Source organism: Dryobates pubescens, chromosome 4 (assembly GCF_014839835.1).
Source record: "Dryobates pubescens isolate bDryPub1 chromosome 4, bDryPub1.pri, whole genome shotgun sequence".
Lineage (NCBI taxonomy): Eukaryota > Metazoa > Chordata > Aves > Piciformes > Picidae > Dryobates > Dryobates pubescens.
This window is the reverse complement of record NC_071615.1, coordinates 25826859-25850511: the sequence shown is the minus strand read 5'-3', so window position 1 is coordinate 25850511 and position 23653 is coordinate 25826859. Positions and strand designations below refer to the sequence as shown.

General features: G+C 45.7%; 1 protein-coding gene across 1 annotated transcript in view; it reads left to right on the top strand.

Moving 5' to 3' along the window:
* RAMP3 (receptor activity modifying protein 3) overlaps nucleotides 1-22989 on the top strand; it is a 37209-nt gene extending 14220 nt beyond the window's left edge. The window contains exons 3-4 of the mRNA XM_054161373.1: nucleotides 453-585; nucleotides 21635-22989. Coding sequence (XP_054017348.1) covers nucleotides 453-585; nucleotides 21635-21890 — 389 coding nt within the window. The 3' untranslated portion in view covers nucleotides 21891-22989. The remainder of the gene's footprint in view (nucleotides 1-452; nucleotides 586-21634) is intronic.
* The last annotated feature ends 664 nt before the right edge of the window (nucleotides 22990-23653 follow it).

Genomic DNA, 23653 nt, shown 5'->3' with positions numbered 1-23653 from the left:
CATATACTGATGTTTCTGATGGTGTCACATTGCTAGTTGAGCAGGGTTCAAGTGTGCAAGCTTGAGAAACTCTCTGCACTGCAGTGTAAGACCTGTATCTCCAATTAGCTTTTAGCTAAAGCTGCAAATGGGCCATTGTACATTGCTATGACTAGAAGCCAAGTAAGGTTAGAAAAGTGACTAGATGCTAGGTCCAAAAGGTGATGCTATATCTGGTATTTTACACTGTAGTATTTTACACTGTAGTATTTTACACTAAGTTGTGTTTTAAATAAATTTACATAAAGGTATATTTTATCTCTTTTGTAAAATTGATTGGCAAGTTGAGTGTTTTACATTTTACAGCAGCATAAGTGGCAGGCTGAGTTATGTGGAGGAGTTTGTGCAGGATGTGTTCCTACTTCTTGTATTTCAGTGTTGGAGACTGAGGGCACTTTCTGATTTTTACCCAGGTGCATATCAGCAGACTCGTCTCTGCAATGAATCTCTCATGTTAGAAAAGTTGCCTGCCTGTGGGAAATCCTTTGAAGAGATGATGAAGAAAGTGGACTCCAAAAAATGGTGCAACCTGACAGAATTCATCATGTAAGACTTAGTTTTGGTTTTGATAGTTCTCACCTTATAATGATGTTTGTCCTTTAAAAAGATGAATCACCTCAAAAACCTGAGAACACTCCTTGATATATCCCTAATTCATGCAGCGTTTGTGTTCCAGATAAATTGGTATCCTCCTGTATTCGCTTGCCAGCTGCAAAGGGCTGAGCACAGGTGCACAGAGACCCAGCTCTTAACTGGAACAGTGCCTGGAACAGAGCACTTCAGTAAGAGCTGACCAGTGGGCTACTCAATACTAACTGCTATTGCTTTCAACTCAGGCTGTTCTCATTTATATTTAGCCCATAGTTTTGTGCATTTTAGGCAAATGGTACTTAAATCAGGACTTTTTTTTTCTGTGAAACCACTAAAGTGGTGTGCTGTTTCCTCTGGTGGTAGCAGTGCAGTTCCATCACATAGTCACAGATTGTGCTGGGTTGGAAGGGACCCTGAGAGGTCATCTTGTCCAATCTCCCTGCAGCCTGCAGGGACACCTCCAACTACATCAGGCTGCCCAGGGCCACATCAGGTTTGACATTGAATGTCTCCAAGCATGGGGCCTCTACCACCTCTCTGTGCAACTTCCTCCAGTGTTTGACCACTGTCACTATAAATAACTTCCTCCTGATGTCCAACCTACCCTGCTCTAGTTTCAGACTGCTTCCCCTCATTATGTTGCTACAAACCCTTCTCAGCAGTCCTTCCCCAGCCTTCATGTAGGTTTCCTTCAGATATTGAAATGCATCTCTAAGGCCTCCCTGGAGCCTTCTCTTCTCTAGGCAGAACAGCCCCAACTGTTCCAGCCTCTGTCATCTTAATGAAAAAAAATAAAGGATTTGGGAATATTTCCCCAGACAGATTTTCACAATTCCACCTCTTGTGTGAAGCTGTCTTGTTCTTCTAAATGATGTGTCCTACTAAAACTGCTTCAGCTTCTTTCTTTGCCTGCCAGACAACATGGAGAAAGTGAGCACCACCCATTTTTGTTTTGAAACCAGAGCAAGGTAGATTTAGTTTGGACCTTAGGAAGTTCTTCACAATGAGGGTAGTGAAATATTGGAAGAGGTTGCTCAGAGAGGTGGTTGAGGCCCCAACAATGGAGATATTCAAGGTCAAACTTGATGTGGCTCTGAGCAGCCTGATCTAGTTGGAGGTGTCCCTACTGACTGCAGGGGTGTTGGGTAAGATGACTTTTGAGGGTCCCTTCCAACCCAATGCAATCTGTGATTCTGTGACGGAAGAGCTATGATCTGGCTATACTGAGGGGGACCTTTCTATTTTTTTACTTCTTATTTCTGTTCTGTAGTTGCTGGAGGTATTTAAACCTCTCTCTCTAAATCTGCACACTCTGTTCTGAAGGAAAGTTGCAGGGCTTGTGTGATTGGTGGCTTTTTTGGCTCTGTGCAACATCTACTTCTTCCAGGCATGTCTGCTCATGCGCAAGGCTTGGTTTTTGGAAGCGCTGAGTACCCTCTACACCGACTGAAATCAGAGGAAGCTGCAGGTGTTCAGCACTTTAGAAAATGAGGCTCAAGTGAATTAGGCCTGGTGTGGTGTGAGCCAGTGTGAAGCAAAACATCTTCCTGAATGTGCTGGTTTGGGGGCTGGCAGGGTAGCCACAAGCTAGCTGTCACCACATCTCTTAGCATGTCATTTAGCCTCACATGTGTTCTTGTCTCATGTGATCTTTGGTCTTGTCTCCTATTTAGTATCACTTCATGTAATGCAAGATTTTGCAGTCACTCAAGGCAAGCAAGTCACTATCTGGTCAGCAACACATCTGACAGATAACGAAACGCTGGAGTGCTCTGCTATGTGGCAGCAGTTCCCTGTGTTTCTCTTACTGATGACATGCACGTTGAGATGTCTCACTGTTTGATAATGTTTCACAATCAGTGAATGGTTTGGATTGAAAAGGACCCTAAAGATCATTTGGTTCCAATGCCCTAGGCAGGGTCACCTCCTACTAGACCAGGTTGCTCAACACCCTCTCCAACCTGGATTTTGAACAATTCCAGGTCTGAAGCCTCCACAACTCTGGACAACTTGTTCCAGTGCCTCACCACCCTTGTGGTGGTGAATTTCTTCCTAATGTCTAAGTGAAATCCATCTTCTTCCAGTTTGAAGCCATTACCCCTCTTCCTGTCACTCCATGCCTCTTCAAAAAGTACCTCTCCAGCTTTTCTGTAGCCCCCTTCAAATACTAGAACCCTACTTTAAGGTGCCCCTGCAGCCTGGTCTTCTCCTGGCTGAATAACCCCAACTCTCTCAGCCTGTGTTCATAGGAGAGGTGCTCCAGCCCTCTGATCATCTTTGTGGCATCTTCTGGACATGCTCTAACTGTTCCATGTCTTTCTTGTGCTGGGGGCTGCAGAGTTGGAAGCAGTACTCCAGGGGAGGTCTCAGCAGAGTGGAGCAGAGGGGTAGAATCTCTTCCCTCCACCTGCTGGTTTTGGTGCAGCCCAGGAAATGGTTGGCTCGGAGCTGCGACCACATGGTACCAGGTCATGTCCAGCTTTTCATCCACCATTAGTCCTCACATTTTTCTGTAAGGACAACAAGAAAGGTAAAACCTTCAAAGAACAGCTGGAGACATTCACAGGTTTGCTGGTGATTTTAGGCTATTCAGAAGCACCCCTGAGGATGAAAAGACAGCTGAGTGGTTTGAATGACAGGAAATTATGGTGCATGGCAAGTGAGCAAGCAGAGACTGAAGCATGGGAGAAAGCAAACTGCAGTTAACAAAAGCAAATGGATTTTTTGTCCTCCAGGAGACAGGGAAGTGCAGATTCTTGGTGTGTATAATAACATCTCTGTAATACTTCTGTATTATGTTCTTAACATTTATACAATCATAGAATTGTTTCAGTTGGAGGAGACCTCTTAGGATAATCGAGTCCAACCTTTGACGTCACACCATCATGCCCAGTAAACTGTGTCCCAAAGTGCCATGTCCACATGTCTCTTAAACACCTCTAGGGACAGCAAATCCACCACCTCCCTGGACAGGAAAGGAATTGATCCTAATACCCAACTAAACCTCCCCTGGCACCATTTCAGGCCATTTCCTTTTGTTCTGTCACCTGATACTAGGGAGAAGAGACCAATCCCCTCCTCACTCCAACCTCCTTTCACGGAATTGTAGAGAGAAATGAGGTCTGCCCTAGTGTCTTCTTCTCCAGACCACACAACCCCAGTTCCCTCAGCTGCTCCTCACCAGAAGTTTCTCCAGACCCTTCAGCAGCTTCACTGCCCTTCTCTTGGACCTGCTCCAGCACCTCAATGTCCTTTTGGAATAAGGGCCCAAAACTGAATCCAGCACTCAAGGTGTGGCCTCAGAAGTGTTGAGTACAGGGGACAGGGGTATTTAGCAACAGCAGCTAGATATTTAAAAGTAAAAAGCCAGGTGAAGATGGGAGTGCCCAGATGAAGACGGGAGTGCCCAAAGCTGGCTTCCATGAACCTGAAAAAGTGTTCCTTATTGTAGCTGCATGGATTACATTCTATTCTTAGCTAATGAAAAGGCTTTCTAACTGCTTCCAACTAGATCCTGGAAACAATTTAGCAAGAACAGACAGTCTCTAAACAAATCTCCATGTTTCTCCCAGCCCTAACCCCTCTGGAAATCTGGGACTGAAATGTGTTCATGCTGGTTCTCAGTGGCTCATTAAGCTTTTGGCCTGCTCCCAAGCACCAGTATCTCCTCTCTTCTCTGAATTCTCATTTTTGAAATGGTTCTGAGCGTACTTATTAGCATTTCAGTGATTTTGAGACTGGAGAGATGGCTGTTAGGGCCATCTGTTCTGCACCGCTGAATAATCCAGGCCATGTCATCTGCCCAGCAATCACTATGTTATACCACCTGAGAGGGAGGGAGTATCTTAGGGGAAGGTATCAACTCTTCATTTGAAGGATACCAGATACCTAATAATCCATTCCTCCCACAGCCAAATTGTTCCAGAGAGTTTGCTTTTCACAGTAAGGGGGAAATGAGTTTTCTTTCACATCAGTATGTCTGATTCCAGTTAGCAGGCATTGCACCTTCTTATATCTGTTGCTGGTACAGCAAAATTCCTTCTGTTGTCAGAAGGAATTTTTTCCCCAATTAAATACAAGCAAGTCGATCACTTTTTTATTTTCTTTTATTTTTTTCTTCAGTAAGCTAAGATCAAACTTTTCAAGCCTGTCACAGTGTTTCTGTGTGAAGAAAGGTTGAAGGAACCTGCACTTTCCATGGCCTCATGTCAGTGCAGTTTATTTATTGTGAGATGTTTGCTTTGAAAACCAGGGACTGCTGTGGTAGGTGCTGGCATTTTCTACTTCTTTAACAGGATGGTCTTCCTTTGGGCTTTCCAGACAGGTGGAGTTGCTGCTTTTCTTGTAAACAAAATGCTCATATTTTCTCCTTTCACAGATTCACAGATTCAGAATCACAGATTTAGTGTATTGGGTTGGAAGGGACCCTCAAAGATCATCTTATCCAACCCCCCAGCAGTCAGCAGAGACATCTACAACTACATCAGGCTGCCCAGAGCCACCTCTCAAGTCTGATCTCAAATGTCTCTAGGGGCAGGGACATTGCTGGGCAACCTGTTCCAGTGTTTCACTGCTCTCACTGTGAAGAATTTCCTTTTCATGTCCCACCTAAATCTCCCCGGTCCAGCTTCAAACCATTGCCCCATTATCATAGGCCCTGCTAAAGAGACCCTCCTTAGCCTTCCTGCAGGTCCCCTTCAGATATTGAAATGTTGTTATAAGGTCCCAGATCTATGGAGAAGTTCACTGAACATGGATGTCTTCCAGAGACCTGTAATCAAATTAACTTTGTTTTCTTCACACAAAATGGTTTCTAAGTTACCCCAGAAAAGCATCAGAAATTCTGAGCAAAGCTGACTTCTGCTGGTGTCTGAGAAAGGAGCTGAAATAAATGATTTTAAATTTAACAGTCTCCTTAAAATAGTATTTTTTTTTTTTCTTTCTATGGGGCAGAATGACCTCCCTGCTCCTGCTGGCCACACTATTCCTGATGCAGGCCAGGATGCCATTGACTTTCTTGGCCCCCTGGGCACACCGGTGGCTCATGTTCAGCCTACCATCAACCAGTACCCCCAGGTCCCTCTCTGCCTGGCCGCTCTCCAGCCACTCTGACCCCAGCCTGTAGCTCTGCATGGGGTTGCTGTGGCCAATGTGTAGTCAGACCAATGGGATTATTTGGACCTTATCACTGACTTGCATCTGATGGTGATTTATTTACAGTCTACCATTCAAGATCTGTGGACTCACAGCTCTGTGAGTCATCCCTTTCCTTTCAAAAGCAAAGCAAAGCAGCTTATAAATCACTTACATGCAAGCAAGTAGAGCGGTGGGAAAGGGTGTTGTATTTCAGCAGTTGTGTTGCCATCATGCTGGTAGCTGACAAGAGCAATTTTTCATTGCAGAAATAATAATATTTGCCATCTATTATCTAAAAAATGGGAGGAAAAGAACTGTACAGTTTGTAAAACTTACACCACTTTGCCACAAGCAGGCTTGTACTGAAAATCTGTATGTTCTGGCCACAAAGTTGTGAAGTTAATGCCAAGGCACAGCCTTTCCCTCAACGAGGCTATGTTACAATATTTAAGAGGAACTGCATTTCAGGAGAATCTCCATTACTTTCCATATCAGAATCATAGAATTATTGCAGCTGGAAGGACATTTAAGATGATCTAATTCAACCATTCTCTAACTCTCCCAAGGCTGATGCTAAACCATGTACCTCAGCACTACAGACACTTTGAACCACCTCCAGTGATGGGGGTTTGACCACCTCCCTGGGGAGCCTGTTCCAGTCTTTGAGAACCCTTTCAGTGAAGAAATTTATTCTAACATCCAGCCTAAACCTCCCCTGATGCTACTTGAGGCCATTTCCTCTCATCCCCTCATCCCATCTCATCCCCTCACTTGTTAGTAGGGAGAAGAGACCAACCCCCACCTCACTTCAACCTCTTTCATCTGTTCCTCACCAGACCTGTTTTCCAGACACTTCACCAGCTTCATTGCCCTTCTCTGGACCCACTCCAGCACCTCAGTGTCCCTTTTGGAGTGAGGGCCTCAAAACTAAATCCAGGACTCAAGCTGTGGCCTCACCAGTGCTGAGTGCATGGGTCAATGACTTCCCTGGTCCTGCTGGCCACACTATTCCTGATCCAAGCCAGGATGCTATTGCCTTCTTGGTCACCTGGGCACACACTGGCTCATGTTCATCCTGCTGTCAATCAGCACCCCCAGGTCTTTAGTAAGGTTGCTGTGCGTAGATGTGTACTACAGTAGATGCGCTGGACTGATGGCTGGTAGCTTGCACCCAGAATGTGGGGTCAGTGTGTCAATATTCATTTACCAACTGAAACAGCAAATAGCTCAAGATCATAGGATCATAGAACTGTTAGGGTTGGAAGGGACCTCAAGGATCGTCTAGTTCCAACCCCCCCTGCCATGGGCAGGGACACCTCACACTAGATCAGGTTGCTCAGAGCCACATCCAGCCTCGCCTTAAAAATCTCCAGGGATGAGGCTTCCACCACTTCCCTGGGCAACATGTTCCAGTGTCTCACCACCCTCATGGTGAAGAACTTCTTCCTAACATCCAATCTGAATCTTCCCGTCTATTTTGTTCCATTCAGCCTAGTCCTATCACTACCTGACACCCTAAAAAGTCCCTCACCAGCTTTATTGTAGCCCTTTTCAGATACTGGAGGGCCACAATAAGGTCTCCTTGGAGCCTTCTCTTCTCCAGACTGAACATCCCCAACTGTCTCAATCTGTCCTCATATCATCCTCATGTCCCTCCTACGGACACACTCCAGCACCTCCAGATCCTTCCTGTAACAGGGGCTCCAGAACTGGATGCAAGAACTGTGCCAGCAATTTAGAGGTGATGTTAGAAAGCACTCTGCAGTTTAACTTTAATCTCATGGCTGTCAGCTGAAGGGTTGTGCCCTTTCAACACCTTTCATAACCTCTTTGAATTTTACTGTGGCAACCACATCAGTAGTAGACAACAATCTTCAGGGAGCTCATTGTTAAAGATTGTATCTCAAAAGAAGCAATACATAAGGTTTCTACCTAGAAGGGCAACAAAGCTGGGGAGGGGTTTGGAGCACAAGCCATATGAGAAGAGGCTGAGGAAGCTGGGCTTGCTTAGCCTGGAGAAGAGGAGGCTCAGGGGAGACCTTATTGCTGTCTACAATTACCTGAAGGGAGGCTGTAGCCAGGAGGGGGTTGGTCTCTTCTCCCAGGCAACCAGCACCAGAACAAGAGGACACAGTCTCAAGCTGTGCCAGGGGAGGTTTAGGCTGGATGTTAGGAAGAAGTTCTTCACTGAAAGAGTGATTGCCCTTTGGAATGTGCTGCCCAGGGAGGTGGTGGAGTCACCATCACTGGAGGTGTTTAGGAAGAGACTGGATGGGGTGCTTGGTGCCGTGGTTTAGTTGATTAGATGGTGTTGGGTGATAGGTTGGACTCAATTGTAATAGTATAGTATAGTTCTTCCCTCACTCAATGATCTCAAAGATCTTTTCCAACCTGGTTAATTCTATTCTATTCTAAAGTTGCTTGGTGGTAAAACAATACTGTATAACTTCTTTGGGGTGTGTGTGTGGGGTTAGATTCTGATCTCTGGAGGTCCCTTCCAACCCCTACCATTATGTGATTCTATGAGCTGGCAGACTGGCATCAATTACTCAGTGCAAATATCTTGGGACAGTGGATTTTTAGAGGCAATGAAAATGCAAAAGAAGATAAATGTGTTATGAAAACAAGCACATAATAAAAACTTCTGTTCCTTCTGTTTTGGTTTGCAAGACAGTTTCTACATTCTTGTTTTCTAAACGGATCAACCATGATTGTATAATAACCCAGATTAACTCAGCAGAGGCAAACCCTCAGATATTCTTGCTTCAAGCTACATCTGGTATTAGTCATGTGCTTAACTGTTGACAGCACAACAAGGTATGAATTAATCCTACCCAATTGTTCTGTATTTGGGGCCTTGTTGCAATTACAGAGGTCTATCATCCAACCATGCTGAAAAAAGTGGTTTACATGGTTAATTGAAAAGTCTCTGACTCTGTTATATACCCTTGCAGAACAGTATGCAGTTCAGTGTTGGAAAGTGTATCACAGAACCTCAGCATGGTGGGTTTGGAAGGGACCTATGGGGATCATCCAGTCCAAAGTTCCTGCTCACGCATGAGCACCCACAGCAGGTTGCCCAGGATCACAATGGCCATGTGGGTTTGAACTCTCTCTGGAGAAGGAGACTCCAAACACTCTCTGGGCAGTCTGATCCAGGGCTCCAGCACCCTCACAGCAAAGAAATTTCTCCTCTTGTTCATACAGTACCTCCAGGGTTCCAGTTTGTGCCCATTGCCCCTTGCCTATCTCTGGGCACCAGTGAGAAGAGTCTGGCCCCATCCTCTTGCCCCCCACCTTTAGCTCTTCCTCAGCATCGAGAAGATCCGCCTCCTCAGGCTGCTGTTCTCCAGGCTAAATAGCCTCAAGTCTCTCATTCTTTCCTCCTCACAGAGATGCTCCAGTCCCCTCAGCATCTTTGTTGCCTCTGCTGGATTCTCTCCAGTAGTTCCCTGTCTCTTGAACTGGGGAGCCCAAAACTGGACACAATACTCTAGGTGTTGTCTTACCAAGGCAGAGTAGTGTGGGAGGAGAACCTCCCTCAACCTGCTGGTCACATTCTTCTTCACACACCCTTCTTGGCTACAAAAGCACATTGCTGGCTCTAGGTGAACTTGTCCACCAGGACTTTCAGGTCTTTCTCTGCAGAACTGCTTTCTAGCAGGTCAACTCCTCACCTGTACTGGTGCAGGGTTTTATTTCCCACAGCTGCAGGACTCTATGCTTGCTCTTGTTGAACTTCATGAGGTTCCCCTCTGCTCAGCTCTCCAGCCTGGCCAGATCTCACTGAATGGCAAGACAATACAATACCCAAGACAGCAAAATATCCCAGACAACCACTCTTAAAGACATGTATCACCTTCTTCAGCCTACTGTGATTTATAATGGGCATACACAGATATTGCTAACTTCATTGCTCAGCTTGATGCCAGCAAGTGAAATGACTGTGATGTCTATGAAAAAATAATAGAGATACAGCAGGTTTTCTCACATTGGATTATTTCTCTGATAAGGTCTGAAAGTGTAAGGGATGTGGGATGAACAAATGCTGCCACAGCATGGTTTGTAGGTGAACACTGGAGAGCTTTCATGAGAACACTGTTCAGCTTTCATGAGATGGATGTTCTACATTTCTCTTGGTTGTACAAATGTCCTTCACACATTTCAGTGACTGCTATGTGGACCATTTCATAGAAAGTTATCAGTTCATAACATAGATGGGGTTTGGGAGGGGTCATGTTCATTCTGCTCTGGTGAGACCCCCACCTGGAGTACTGCATCCAGTTCTGGAGCCCCTATTACAGGAAGGATCTGGAGGTGCTGGAGTGTGTCCAGAGGAGGGCCATGAGAAGGATCAGAGGTCTGGAGCTCCTCTCCTGTGAGGACAGACTGAGGGAGTTTGGGCTGTTCAGTCTGGAGATGAGAAGGCTCTGAGGAGATCTAATTGTGGCCTTCCAGTATCTGAAGGGGGCCTAGAAGAAAGCTGGGGAGGCACTTTTTAGGATGTCAGGCAGTGATTGGAACAAAAATAGAAATGGGTAGATTCAGACTGGATGTTAGGAAGAACTTCTTCCCCATGAGGGCGGTGAGGCACTGTCACAGGTTGCCCAGGGAGGTGGTGGAAGCCTCATCCCTGGAGGCTTTTAAGGCCAGGCTGGATGTGGCTCTGAGCAACCTGATCTAGTGTGAGGGGTCCCTGCCCATGGCAGGGGAGGTGGAACTGGATGAGCCTTGAGGTCCCTTCCAACCCTAACAATTCTGTGATTCTATGATTCTGGCATCTAGAAATGAGTTCTGTGGCTGTTTCCATTATGGAGCTTGTGGAATGAGGCCATGAACCACTGAGGCTGTGAGTTTGATTTTTATCTGCAGAAAGGTAGGTTAAGAAGCAGGATGATCTTAAGATAGTCCTAGGTTATGTATAATTTGTCACTTGCACTGTAATCTATAATGGATGTTTGCATGTAGCGAGGTGGGGGTTGGTCTCCTCTCCCTAGTATGAGGTGATAGAACGAGAGCAAATGATCTCAAGCTATGCTAGGGGAGGTTCAGGTTGGATATCAGGAAAATTTTCTTTGCTGCAAGAGTGGTCAGGCATTGGAACAGGCTGCAGGGACACCTGGAGGTGTCCAAGATAGACGTGAACTGTCCTTGTCTAGATTGCAGTTTTAAAGGAAGTCTTTATTATTACAAACTGCAAAAAATCACTGGTCCTTCAACTAGTGTTGGATGTGATTTGAAGTTTAAGTTCTGTAATTAGTCACCTGATTTTTGACTCCTGTCATTTGTATTCTGCTTGAAGAAGAAAAGAATTACCATTCTCCACACAAAGCAAAATGTGGCTCGTCCTTACAGGAATTTAATTGGTGCATAACCCCCCCATTTTCCATAAATAATCAGAAGAAAACCCCAGAGTCTTGGCATGCTCATCAATGTTATGTAAGGAGGGCTATGGAAATTATGATGGAAAGTTCAACTAGGAAGCAGCTGAATTTTGTTGTTTATTTGTTTGAGTCCTTATTCCCTCTGTGCAGATGCTGCAGTGGGAGTTTTTCAGAGCAGAAGCCTGGTTGAGCTGTGATTTCTGTTTCAGAGCTGGATATCATCAGATATTCATGGATTCATAGAATGGTTTGAGTTGGACCTTGACAACTGGTGCCATGGTTTAGTTGAATAGATAGTGTTGGATGATAGGTTGGACTCGATCTCAAAGGTCTCTTCCAACCTGGCCTATTCTATTCTATTCTATTCTATTCTATCCTATTCCTATTCCTATTCCTATTCCTATTCCTATTCCTATTCCTATTCCTATTCCTATTCTATTCTCTACTATGGATGGAGATTCAACCACCTCACCGAGCAGCTTGCTCCAGGGTTTGAGAAACCTTTCAGTCAAGAAGTTTCTTCTAATGTCCAAACTAAGCCTCCCCTGGGGCAACTTGAGGCTGTTTCCTCCTGCCCTGTCACTTGCTCCATGGGAGAAGAGACCAACCCCCACCTGACTCCAACCTTATAGCAAGCAGAGAGGCCTGCCTTTGGCCATTTTTTCTGAACAATCCCAGCTCTTCATCTTCCCATAGAACTATCTGGATTGGGAATAATACCAGTCCACTCCCCAGGAGAATGGAGCTGAGTAAAACTGTCTTGAAAAGGAGATACATGAGCTTGTTTTGAGGTGTGTGTTGGGAAGGCTGCACTGTTTCTAACCATGATATTGCAATATTGCACTGCTTTGCTTTAGTGGCTTAGTGACCTAGAGAGAAAAAAAGCATCTTTTTCTTTCAGATTCACTTAGCAGAGGACTAAAGGTTATGGACTAACCATGCATATACATGGTTAGTCCATAACCTTTAGTCCTCTGCTAAATGAATTACAGGGGAAGTGGCTATGTTAAGGGTTACCAAAGGTCTTTCCAGGGAATGATTAGTGATTATCTTGCTCCTTGGCCAGAGGAAAACAGTTCAGTCCCTTTTCATTTGATGGTACTGAAGGCAGGAGGTTTTTGACAGCATTATGTAGGTTGTTTACATGGAAGCTTTTTAACTATGGAGTCTATCCCCTCTAAGAACAACACCTCCTTTGCCTGGGTCTGGAGGTGGATTTGAACAGCAATAAAACAAAGAGCTACAACTGGAGCTGGAGCATCTCTCTTACCAGAAAAGACTGAGTGAATTGGGAGTTTTTGGTCTGGAGAAGAGCAAACTGAGGGGGGATCTTGTAAATGCTGATCAATAGCTAAAGGAGGGGTGTCAGGAGGATGGGACAAGTCTTTTTTCAGTGGTTTCCAGCAATAGGACAAGGGGTAATGGGCACAAACTTGCACATAAGAACTTCCATCTAAACATGGGGAGGGGGATGGAGCACTGAAGTAGGCTGCCCAGAATGGTGATGGAGTCTCCATCTCCAGAGAATGTCCAGCCACATTCAAATCTCACCTGGATGTGTGACCTTCTCTAGGTGATCTTGCCTTGGCAGGAGGGTTGGACTCAATGATTTGCAGAGGTCCCTTCCAACACCTACCATTCTCTGATTCTGTGTGATTGCTGTTGAGGGATTCCATCCCAGATAGGTGCTTCAGCTGTGATTTTGTTTTTCTTGTTTCTGAATTGGAGGGTTAGGATGTTATGGTGGAGGAGGAACTCTGTTCCTCAGCTGCTCCTCACCAGACCTGTTCTCCAGACCCTTCTCCAGCTTTGTTGCCCTTCTCTGGACCTGCTCCAGCACCTCAATGTCTTTCCTGTAGTGAGGGACCCAAAGTGAACCCAGTATTCAAAGTATGGCCTCAGCAGTGCTTCATGCAGGGGAACAATCCCTTCCCTGATCCTGCTGGCCACAGTGTTGCTGATCCAAGCCAGGATGCTGGTGGCCTTCTTGGCCACCTAAGGACATGCTGGTTCACGCTTGGACAGAACATTCTTCTCCCCATACGGTCTCATTCTCTTTCCAGATACCATCTTGTGGTTAAGCTTTCTCCTCAAGGTTTTAGACCTGTAAGTGTTTTTTTTTTTTTAGCTCACAGCACTGAATTCTATTTTAAAAATTCTTCTGCTTTCTTTCAGCTTTCAGTGCCTAATGAAGGGCCCTCCTGCCATTCTGCTTTCCATCAGATGTCACTGTTAGTACCACAGCTGCTGGTGTTGGACCAGAGCAGAGGGCAGGCACTGGACTTCCTAAAATAGTCCCAACTCCTCAGCCCTGCTTGCACTGTTCCACGTTAAGCTGATCCTGAGTGGAGATAGCAGAATTGCTGCTGCAGACCTGGGGACCTGTATACTAAGGAACTTGTTAATGAGGAACTTTGCTGTGCCTCAGGAGCTTCCGCAGAAATGAGTTGTGGTTTTAGCTGTGGTCTTTATCAGCTGCTCCATCATCAAACCAATAATTCAAGCAAACTTTAGAAACTGAGCAGTGATGATTTAAAAGCAGTCACAGATGACCCTCTTGTCATGAAGAAATGTGCAGTTTTAAGCCAGAAATCTAAAGTGGCCAGTGGGTGTGTTAATTGACATGGCAACTCTGTAGCTGATGCGTCCAGCAGGGAGGAATAATGTCCTGCACCCCAAAAGAGGAGGACTAAGCCCTTGCACCAGTAGAAGTGAGGGGTTGATAAGCTGAAAAAGCAGCTCTGTGCAGAAGGACCTGGGAGTGGACAAGTTCACCATGAGCCAGCCATGTGCTTTTGTGGCCAAGAAGGCAAATAGTCTCCTGGATTTCATTCAGAAGAGTGACCAGCAGGTTGAGGGAGGTTCCTCCCTCCATTCTGCCCTGGTAAGGCTTCATCTGGAGTATTGTGTCCAGTTCTGGGCTCCTCCAGTTCAAAAGAGACAGGGAACTGCTGGACAGAGTCCAAAAGGGAGGGCTACAAAGATGCTGAGGGGTCTGGAGCATCTCTGTGAGGAGGAAAGGCTGAGAGACCTGGGGCTGCTTAGGCTGGAGAAGAGAGAGAGCAGAATCTTCTCAATGCTGAGCAAGAGCTAAAGGGTGAGGGGCAAGAGGGTGGGGCCAGACTCTTTTCAGTAGTGACCAGTAACAGGACAAGGGACAATGGACACAAACTGGAACCTAGGAGATTCCATCTGAAAATGAAGAGAAACTTCTTTGCTCTGAGGGTACTGGAGCCCTGGATGAGGCTGCCCAGATTTCCTTCTCCAGAAAGATTTCAAACCCACCTGGGCATTGTGGTCTTGGGCAAACTGCTGTGAGTGCCCCTGCTTTAGCAGGGGGATTGGACTAGATGCCCTCTAGACTTATCTCCAACACCCACCATACTGGAATTCTGTGAAACTGATGAAGGGATTTGCCTCAACTAGCCACCTTCCCAGAGAATTTGACTTCCCCACTAAATTAGCTCAGATTTCTTCATTGTTACTTTGAAATCTAGTTCAAGAAGGATTTCTTTGGTGATTTCCAGCCTTCATTTCAGTTTTTGTCCCTGGTGAGTTCACAATGAAGTAATGTGCTCTGATGTGAGTCATTGTTCATGCAATAGCAGAGGAAATAATAGTTTAGACAAAGCGTGTTAACACCACACTTCTTGAGCCAAGTCACTGCATGGTATCACCAGAGCAACACCATGACACTGTAATCATCTAAGGAGAGAAAGCAACTCTTTTCTGGAAGATACAGCCTGTGAATAACATTTGGCAAGGCAGATGTTTGCAGAGTTCTTCAGCCCTTGGCCTACAAGGTGCCAGATCCATGTGCTGCCCTTTCATCCTGCATTCCCCTGTGCCCTGCCCAGGGTATTCCCTGTACCTGCGTTTCTCTTGACTAGAGAGGTGTGAATTTGCCAGGTGGCTGAGAGCTTCTGCAACCTGGAATAGCCTCTTCACTCTATTAAGTGATGATATTACAGATGTTGAGTTGCTGAAAAGTGTCCAGAGAAGGGCAACAAAGCTGGGGAGGGGTTTGGAGCACAAGCCATATGAGAAGAGCCTGAGGGAGCTGGGCTTGCTTAGCCTGGAGAAGAGGAGGCTCAGGGGAGACCTTATTGCTGCCTACAATTACCTGAAGGGAGGTTATAGCCAGGTGGGGGTTGGTCTCTTCTCCCAGGCAACCAGCACCAGAACAAGAGGACACAGTCTCAAGCTGCGCCAGGGGAGGTTTAGGCTGGATGTTAGGAAGAAGTTCTTCATAGAAAGAGTGATTGGCCATTGGAATGTGCTGCCCAGGGAGGTGGTGGAGTCACCATCACTGGAAGTGTTTAGGAAGAGACTGGATGAGGCATTTGATGCCATGGTTTAGTTGATAAGATGGTGTTGGATGATAGATTGGACTCAATGATCTCAAAGGTCTTTTCCAACCTAGTTAATTCAATTCAATTCAATTCAATTCAATTCAATTCAATTCAATTCAATTCAATTCAATTCTATTCTATTCTATTCTATTCTATTCTATTCTATTCTATTCTATTCTATTCTATTCTATTCTATTCTATTCTATTCTATTCTATTCTATCTCTGATGGCAGTGGTGGCTGCTTAGGAGGTGCTTGGGAACAGTTGGATACATTTGCTGAAGTTTTGTGGGGAGCAGGATTTGCCTTTGCTTACTTTTGGGATGGTTGTACTCAATGATCTTCGAGGTCTAAAGCAATTCTGTGATTTTTGGCTAATTTGGGTGAGTTATTTGCTGCTATAGACATGAGGTAGTGATGGCTTCAGAGAACACTTGTCCTCTGAAACGATGGTCACCCCAAATTGGCTGAGTTTACAACTAAGTAGTCATTAAAATGTTGTTCAGGAGCAGTGGAAGGCAGAGCTCACTTGTTTGTAGAAGCTTCTGGCTTGGTAAAATTCTAGTCCTACTCCATTTTTGATCTTTATTACTTAACACCACGTGTCAGGCTGCATTTCCCTCTTCTTCCAAATTTGCTTGATACAGTAGTCTCTGTTGCTTGTTGGAGATAGGTATTAGGTAAGTAAACTACTGCATGCCTCTGCAGTTGCTCTTTATATTTACATTTTCTTGCTGTATCTTTAGGAAGTTAACAACAATTCAGTAAGAGTTGCACATTTTAGGGCTTTCTATTTTCCAGACAGCTGCTGATGTGAAACCACAGGTGGAGATCTGTAATTATTGTCAAGGAGACTAAACTGTGTTTATTATCCTCAACCCAAGTGAGTGAATCTGTCACAGTGCCCCTTTATTTACTGGCAAGAGAGTAAACTGTACTTCAGAATGTTGTCATTAAACCAACAAGGTTTCTGTTTTGGCCTTTTCTCATCCCTACATTCATTTCCTTCCTTATGTTTTGTAGTGTGTTATTTTCTTCTGGCTGAAACATACACAACAGCAGATCAAGTATCAGGTGATAGAATGAGAGGAAATGTCCTGAAGCTGCACTTGGGAAGGTTGAGGTTGGACATTAGGAAAAATTCCTTTCCTGCAAGAGTGGTCAGGCGTTGGAACAGGCTGCCCAGGGAGGTGGTGGAGTCACTGTCCCTGGAGGTGTTAAAGAAACAGGTGGACGTGGCACATGGGGACATGTTTTAATGGCCATGGTGGTGTTGGGTCAGTGACTGGGCCTGATGACCTTATAGGGCTTTTCCAACCAAAACAGTTCTATGATTCTATGGAATGTGGTCAGAATCAAACATTTATTAACCCCTGTCCTCCTCTTATAAAACCCCAACAGCTTTCAGACAAATTGATGGAAGTGCCCACACTATAGGTATGAGGATCCAGTTGTTCCCATCTTAGGCATCTGTTCCGCAACACCACAAAGAGAACACCTTAAGGTGAACTATGTGTTGCAGTTCAGATAGTCTAAATTACTAAATTAGGTAAATATTTCAGTGAATTGAGCTTTCCTAGCAGACATCTAATTATGAAATGCTTGAGACCTTTATCTTACCTACATGTTCACAATTGTGTGAATGAACATTTACAGTGCAGGTATTCCTCCCCTTCCCCCTTCCCCCTTCCCCTCCCTTCCCCTCCCTTCCCTTTCCCTCCCTTCCCTTTCCCTCCCTTCCCTTTCCCTCCCTTTCCCTCCCTTCCCTTCCCTTCCCTTCCCTTCCCTTCCCTTCCCTTCCCTTCCCTTCCCTTCCCTTCCCTTCCCTTCCCTTCCCTTCCCTTCCCTTCCCTTCCCTTCCCTTCCCTTCCCTTCCCTTCCCTTCCCTTCCCTTCCCTTCCCTTCCCTTCCCTTCCCTTCCCTTCCCTTCCCTTCCCTTCCCTTCCCTTCCCTTCCCTTCCCTTCCCTTCCCTTCCCTTCCCTTCCCTTCCCTTCCCTTCCCTTCCCTTCCCTTCCCTTCCCTTCCCTTCCCTTCCCTTCCCTTCCCTTCCCTTCCCTTCCCTTCCCTTCCCTTTCTTTTTCTTTTCTTTTCTTTTCTTTTCTTTTCTTTTCTTTTCTTTTCTTTTCTTTTCTTTTCTTTTCTTTTCTTTTCTTTTCTTTTCTTTTCTTTTCTTTTCTTTTCTTTTCTTTTCTTTTCTTTTCTTTTCTTTTCTTTTCTTTTCTCTTCTCTTCTCTTCTCCTCTCTTCTCCTCTCTTCTCCTCTCCTCTCTTCTCCTCTCCTCTCTTCTCCTCTCCTCTCTTCTCCTCTCCTCTCTTCTCCTCTCTTCTCCTCCCTTCTCTTCTCCTCCCTTCTCCTCTCTTCTCTTTTTCTTTTATTTTTCTACTTTTATTTTTTTTATTTTTTGGTGAGAGAGAGCATTAAGAGAAAATTGAAAGGAATTCAAGCTGTGAAGATAACATCTTTTATTTTTACTTCTAGTGATTCAGTTTTTCAAACACAATGTAATTCCCTCATTTTCTTTTTATCTGGCCTTTGGCAACATTTAAGCAGCTTTGTCTAGCTGTGATACACCTGAAATGCAAAGTCAGTGGGAAATGTTTTTGTTTACACCATTGCACAATCAAAGAATTGTTAAGGTTGGAAAAACCTCTAAGATCATTGTATGCAACATCTACTTTATTTTTTTTTTAACACCTCCAGGGATGGTGGCTCCAGCGCCTCCCTGAGCAGCCTGTTCTAATGCCTGACTACTCCTGGGGGAAAGAATTTTTCCCTTATGTCCAACCTAAACCTCCCCTGTTGCAGCTTGAGGCCATTTCTTCTCATCCCATCACTTGTTACCTGGAAGAAAAGACCAACACCCACCTGGCTCCAACCTCCTTTCAGGGAGTTGCAGAGAGCCAGAAACTCTCCCCTAGGCATTCTTTTCTCCAGGCTGAAAACTCAGCAGCTCCTCATAAGAGCATTTATGAAAGACATCTACAAAATTGGTGGAAAAGCAGGGAACTTTTACAGGGGTTTACAGCAAAGGGAAAAAAAGAGATAAAAAGAAAGATAAGAAGTGAAAAGAAACATTTTCTGTCATTAAATTATTCATCCCTTTTATATGAAGTCTGCTCTGGTGACCTGGATTTCTTGGTTTTGGTATTCTCCATCAACAGATGGGCAGATTTAGGTGGCTGTGAAGAGCTGGAGCAGCTGTTGATGGGACAAGCTTCCTCCCCAGAACATGTCCTGGAGCAGGGTTGGAGCAGAGCCTGGGGCACTCTGGAGCCCTGCCTGGTGCCTGTGCCAGCCAGAGCCCTGAGCTGTCTGTGCAGCTGGTTGCTGGCTCTGCCGGCTCTGAATTGCTGTCTGACCCTGTAGGCTTGCCTTTAGATGTATTATTCTCCAGGTCCTCTGGGGTTGTCTCTGCCACGTTCAGCTAGACATTTTCAGCTGCTAATTTAGTCCAAGGACATAAAGAATGGATGCTACGGGGTCACACGGAAGAATGACACTGTAAAAATAACACCCAGCTCATATTTGTGTTTTATTTTTAGCTTATTTCCTGTTATTTCCCTGCAGCTGCTGGTGTTGTCACAAGACCTTCCTTTCCAGTTTTAAGCTTTGCTTAAAGTATATGTGCATTGTGCTTAGGTCATAGAATTGCACAATTGGCTGGGTTGGAAAAGACCTCTAAGATCATCGAGTCAGACCCTCAACCCATGAGCACCATGGCCGTTAAGCTGTGTCCCCAGGCACCATGCCCACGTGTTTCTTGAGCATCTCCAGGGATGGTGACTCCACTATGTCCCTGGGAAGCTTGTTCCAATGTCTGGCCAATCTTTCAAGAAATATTTTTTTCCTACTATCCAACCCAAACCTCCCCTGGTACAATTTCAGGCTGTTTCCTCTTGTTCTGTCACCTGCTGCTAGGGAGAAGAGACCAAGCCCCACCTCACTCCAACCTCCTTTCAGGGAGTTGCAGAGAGCAATGAGGTCTCCCCCCAGCTTCCTTTTCTCCACACTAAACAACCCCAGGTCTTTCAGCTGCTCCTCACCAGACCTGTTCTTCAGACCCTTCACCAGCTTCATTGCCCTTCTCTGGACATGCTTCAGCACCTCAATGTCGGTTTTGGAGTGAAGGCCCCAAATCTGAACCCTGTGCTCAAGGTGCAGCCTCAGCAGTGCTGAATTCAGGAAACAATCACTGCCTTGGTCTTGCTGGCCACACTATTGCTGGTCCCAGCCAGGGTGCTGGTGGCCTTGGCCATCTGGACACGCTGCTGTCTCATGTTCAGCTGGCTGTCAATCAGCACCCTCAGGTCTTTCTCCGCTGGGCTGTTTCCAGCCACTCTGCCCCAAGCCTGTAGCATTCATGGGGTGGTTGTGATCCAAGTGCAGGACTCAGCGCTTGGTTTTGTTAAACCTCAAGTGTGCACCAGAGCATCCTGGTATGGATTTGTCAGATTGTCCAGTACATTTGCTTATGAGTAAAGTGGCATCAGCTTAAACTGCCTGAACATGAGAACTATGAGGAGGCTTCAGAGGGACCTTTCTGTGGGGCTATTTTTCCTTCCACGAACAGCCCTGAGAACACAGCTGCTCTGCAGCCTGTATTCTCACCCTCTGTGCTTGTAGCATGGGCAGGCAGATGTTTGCCCTGTGAGACAGGCAATAGACAGTGGACTTCAGCCTTGACCCAAGCCCTGAATGTCCCTCCCCCATGACCTCCCTGTGTTAGGGCCCTGTGGTGCTTGATGTCAGACTGAGTCATTCAGCAGGAGTTACCCTAGGTCTGCTTACTGAAAGGCAAGGCAGGGCCTCCAGATAATGGTGCAGGATGCTGTCCCTTGAGGTGTCAACTGGCTTCTTGCTCTTTCCTTACTATTTTTAATTTCCCTTTGAAGTGAGCTTATGGAGTCATGCAGGACTGAAAGGAATATTTAAAACCACAGCAGACAATCGTTCAGCTTCCTCATTTCTTGCCCTGTTCATGTCCTGACCAGACACTCTGCGTCTTCTCCATTTCCAGTCTCCTCCCCCATACTCCACTTGCTTCCTGAGTTTCTTTGGCTTGTGATAACACCACAAAACCCATTGGATTCCTTGCCCAGGCTTATTGTTTCCTTTTTCCCCCCGCTGAGGGATGGTGAGTTCTTGTAAATTTCGGCAGACACTGTGTGGCAATTACGTGTCAGGCATTACCAGGAGCTGCTAATCTATTGTGAGCCTTGCCAATGTGCAATTAGAAATGTTTAATTTTTTTTTCCCCTGCTGGACATTTGCTGGAATTGGCAAGAAGATAAAGGTTGTCACAGACTAACTTTCTGTGTGTTTATTCTCCCATTATCTTCTTACTGTTGGAGAGTACAACAGAACTGGAAATGTTTGCGCAGTGCTGTGTGTCTAGCCACACATCATCATTTTCACCACAGCTTCATATCCAATGGCAGAGGATGCACGAATTACCCATATATTGCTCAATATGTCCTGTTCTTGGGCACTTTTTTTTTTTTTTTAAAGATCATAGAATCACAGAATGGTTTGGGTTAGAAGGGACCTTAAAGATCAGCTTGTTCAAACGCCCTGCCGTGGGCAGGGACACCTTCCACTACACCAGGTTGCTCAAGGCCCTGTCCAGTTTGGCCTTTAAAACCTCCAGGGAGGGGGCATCCATGACTTCCCTGGACAACCTGTCTCACCACTCCTCACTGTAAAGAATTTCTTCCTAATCTCCAGTCTACATCTTCCAGCTTAAATCCATTGACTCACATCACCACAAGCCCTTGTAAAAAGTCCCTAGAGATGTCTCTAGTGAGGAGGTTCTAATTCTAGTTAAGCAGTATTAGGGGGTCCTGGCTGTAGTAACAGCACCCAAAGGACCACTGTCTGTCCATCTGGGATCTCAGAATTTCACATGAAATCTCCCCATTGTATGTTCAGGCATTAGTTCCCACACTGTGAATGAGTTCTCCTGGCTCATTGTATACTGTTTGGGACCCACAGCTTCCATTAAAGGTCCTTCAGTAGAGTATCTACATGACAAACCCACTCTTACAGATTCCACATGGCACCCTCTGCAGCTTTCCCCAGGTGTAATGTGCATGTGTCCTGTTTAAACTTCTCTTGCTTTTCTTCTCCTCCTAGGTATTACGACAACTTTACCCAGTGCACAGAACGTGAAGCCAACAGCGCCAGCTGCTTTTGGCCAAACCCCCTGGCTGAGGGCTTTATCACTGGAATTCATAAACAATTCTTTTCAAACTGTACTTCAGACAAGGTTCACTGGGAAGATCCACCAGATGAAATTCTCATAACTCTCATCTTGATCCCAGTCATGTTGACGTGTGCCATGATAACACTGGTAGTGTGGTGCAGCAAGAGAAGCGATATCCTGGTGTGAGCTGCTCCTCAAGGCTGATTTTCTTCTCCATTTCCTCCTTCCAAAAACACTAAGGAAATAGGACAAAGAGAGAAACTCGGCATAAAGACTTCAGACCTGCTAACGTGGACCTGTGAGATACTGAGACAGAGACAGTGCTCCTGTGAGCAAAGAGCTGCCTGCTGCTGAAGGTCACTGCTCCTGAGCTTGGCCATCGGTGCTGCTGGTGCAAAGCTCTCTACTTCCACTGGACCTCATCATCATGGAATTCAGAAGCAGCTCCCAGAAACAGGAGAGTTCCCAGGGGAATGGACTTCTTAGCTACAGAAGAGGTAAAGTGACTTTCCTGTGGGTAATGCTGGTTGTCAAACTAGGTTTTGCAAAACCACATGAAGTGTGTGTACACATGGTGTCACACTGCCTGCAGGGCAGGTGCCATCTCTGGAGTTTTTGCGCAGGGCACTTGAGATTTTCACCTGTGATCTCTGTGACTTAGTAGAAGATCCCTGGCAAAGGAACTGAATATGGATCTAGTGAAATGGCAACTTTTCCTGGAAGTGAGCCCAAAGCATCCTTATCCAGAACTGAAAGCGTTGTCCTGGCAAAGGAACAATGCCTTATGCCCAGTGACTGCCTGCAGGGGAATTACAACGCCGCTTCATACCATCCTTTCTAAAATGCCTTTACGCATGGCTGCTTGGGGCTGTATGGCTTACCAACAAACCCTGGGGAGATCCACAGGTCTTATTTCACACAGCTGGAAAGCACGAGGGCAAATGGATTATGAATCTGCTAAGGAGTAGCAAAGCAACTTTCACACACCAAACGATTTTTCCTCTTTTGTAATTATCCTTTTTGACGACTTGTGTTCACTTTGTGCTCCCCTCTCCCACTTCAGCTTGTGCAAGTGATAGCCCCCAAATAAATACACAGGCCTCAACTTGACTGAGGCCCCTTTCGGGATGTAATTGTGTACATAAATAGTTCTTCATCCCCTGAAGAGTGTGGGAGCTAAAGCCTGAACATCAGAGCCTGGAGCAGATAAAAGAGGAAAGAGAAAACAATCGACTGAGAAATCTTATTCTATAAAGTTATTCCTAAGTGACTGTTTAAATAAAGATTGTATGCCCCAAATAAACCAGCTTCTGTGTTTGTGTAGTAAAACATCTTTTTTGTCACTTCACAAAATGTCCTTCAAGTGAATGCTAATGAATAGTCATAGATTCATAGAATGGTTTGGCCTGGGAGGGACCCTCAAGATCATCTAGTTCCAAGCCCCCTGCACTGGACAGGGACACCTCCCACTGCTCCAGATTGCTCAAGGCTTCATCCAACCCGGCCTTGAACATTGCCAGGGAGGGGGCATCCATGCACTCCCTGGACAACCTGTTCCAGTGTCGCACCACCCTCACTGTAAAGAATTTCTTCCTAATATCCAGTCTAAATCTCCTCTCTTGCAGCTTCAATCCATTCCTTCTCATCCTATCACTACAAGCCCTTGTACAAAGCCCCTCCCCAGCTCTCCTCTAGCCTTCTGCAGATACTGGAAGGCTGCTCTAAGGTCTACCCAAAGCCTTCTCTTCTCCGGGCTGAACAGCCTCTCCCCATAGCAGAGGTGCCCCAGCCTTCTGATTATTTTTATGGCCTCCTCTGGACCCGCTCCAGCAGGGCCGTGTCCCTCTTGTGTTGGGAGCACAGAACTGGACACAGACTTCCAGATGAGGTCTGACTATAGCAGAGTAGAGTGGGACCTCACCTGGAAATGATGACAAGATAGAACAGAA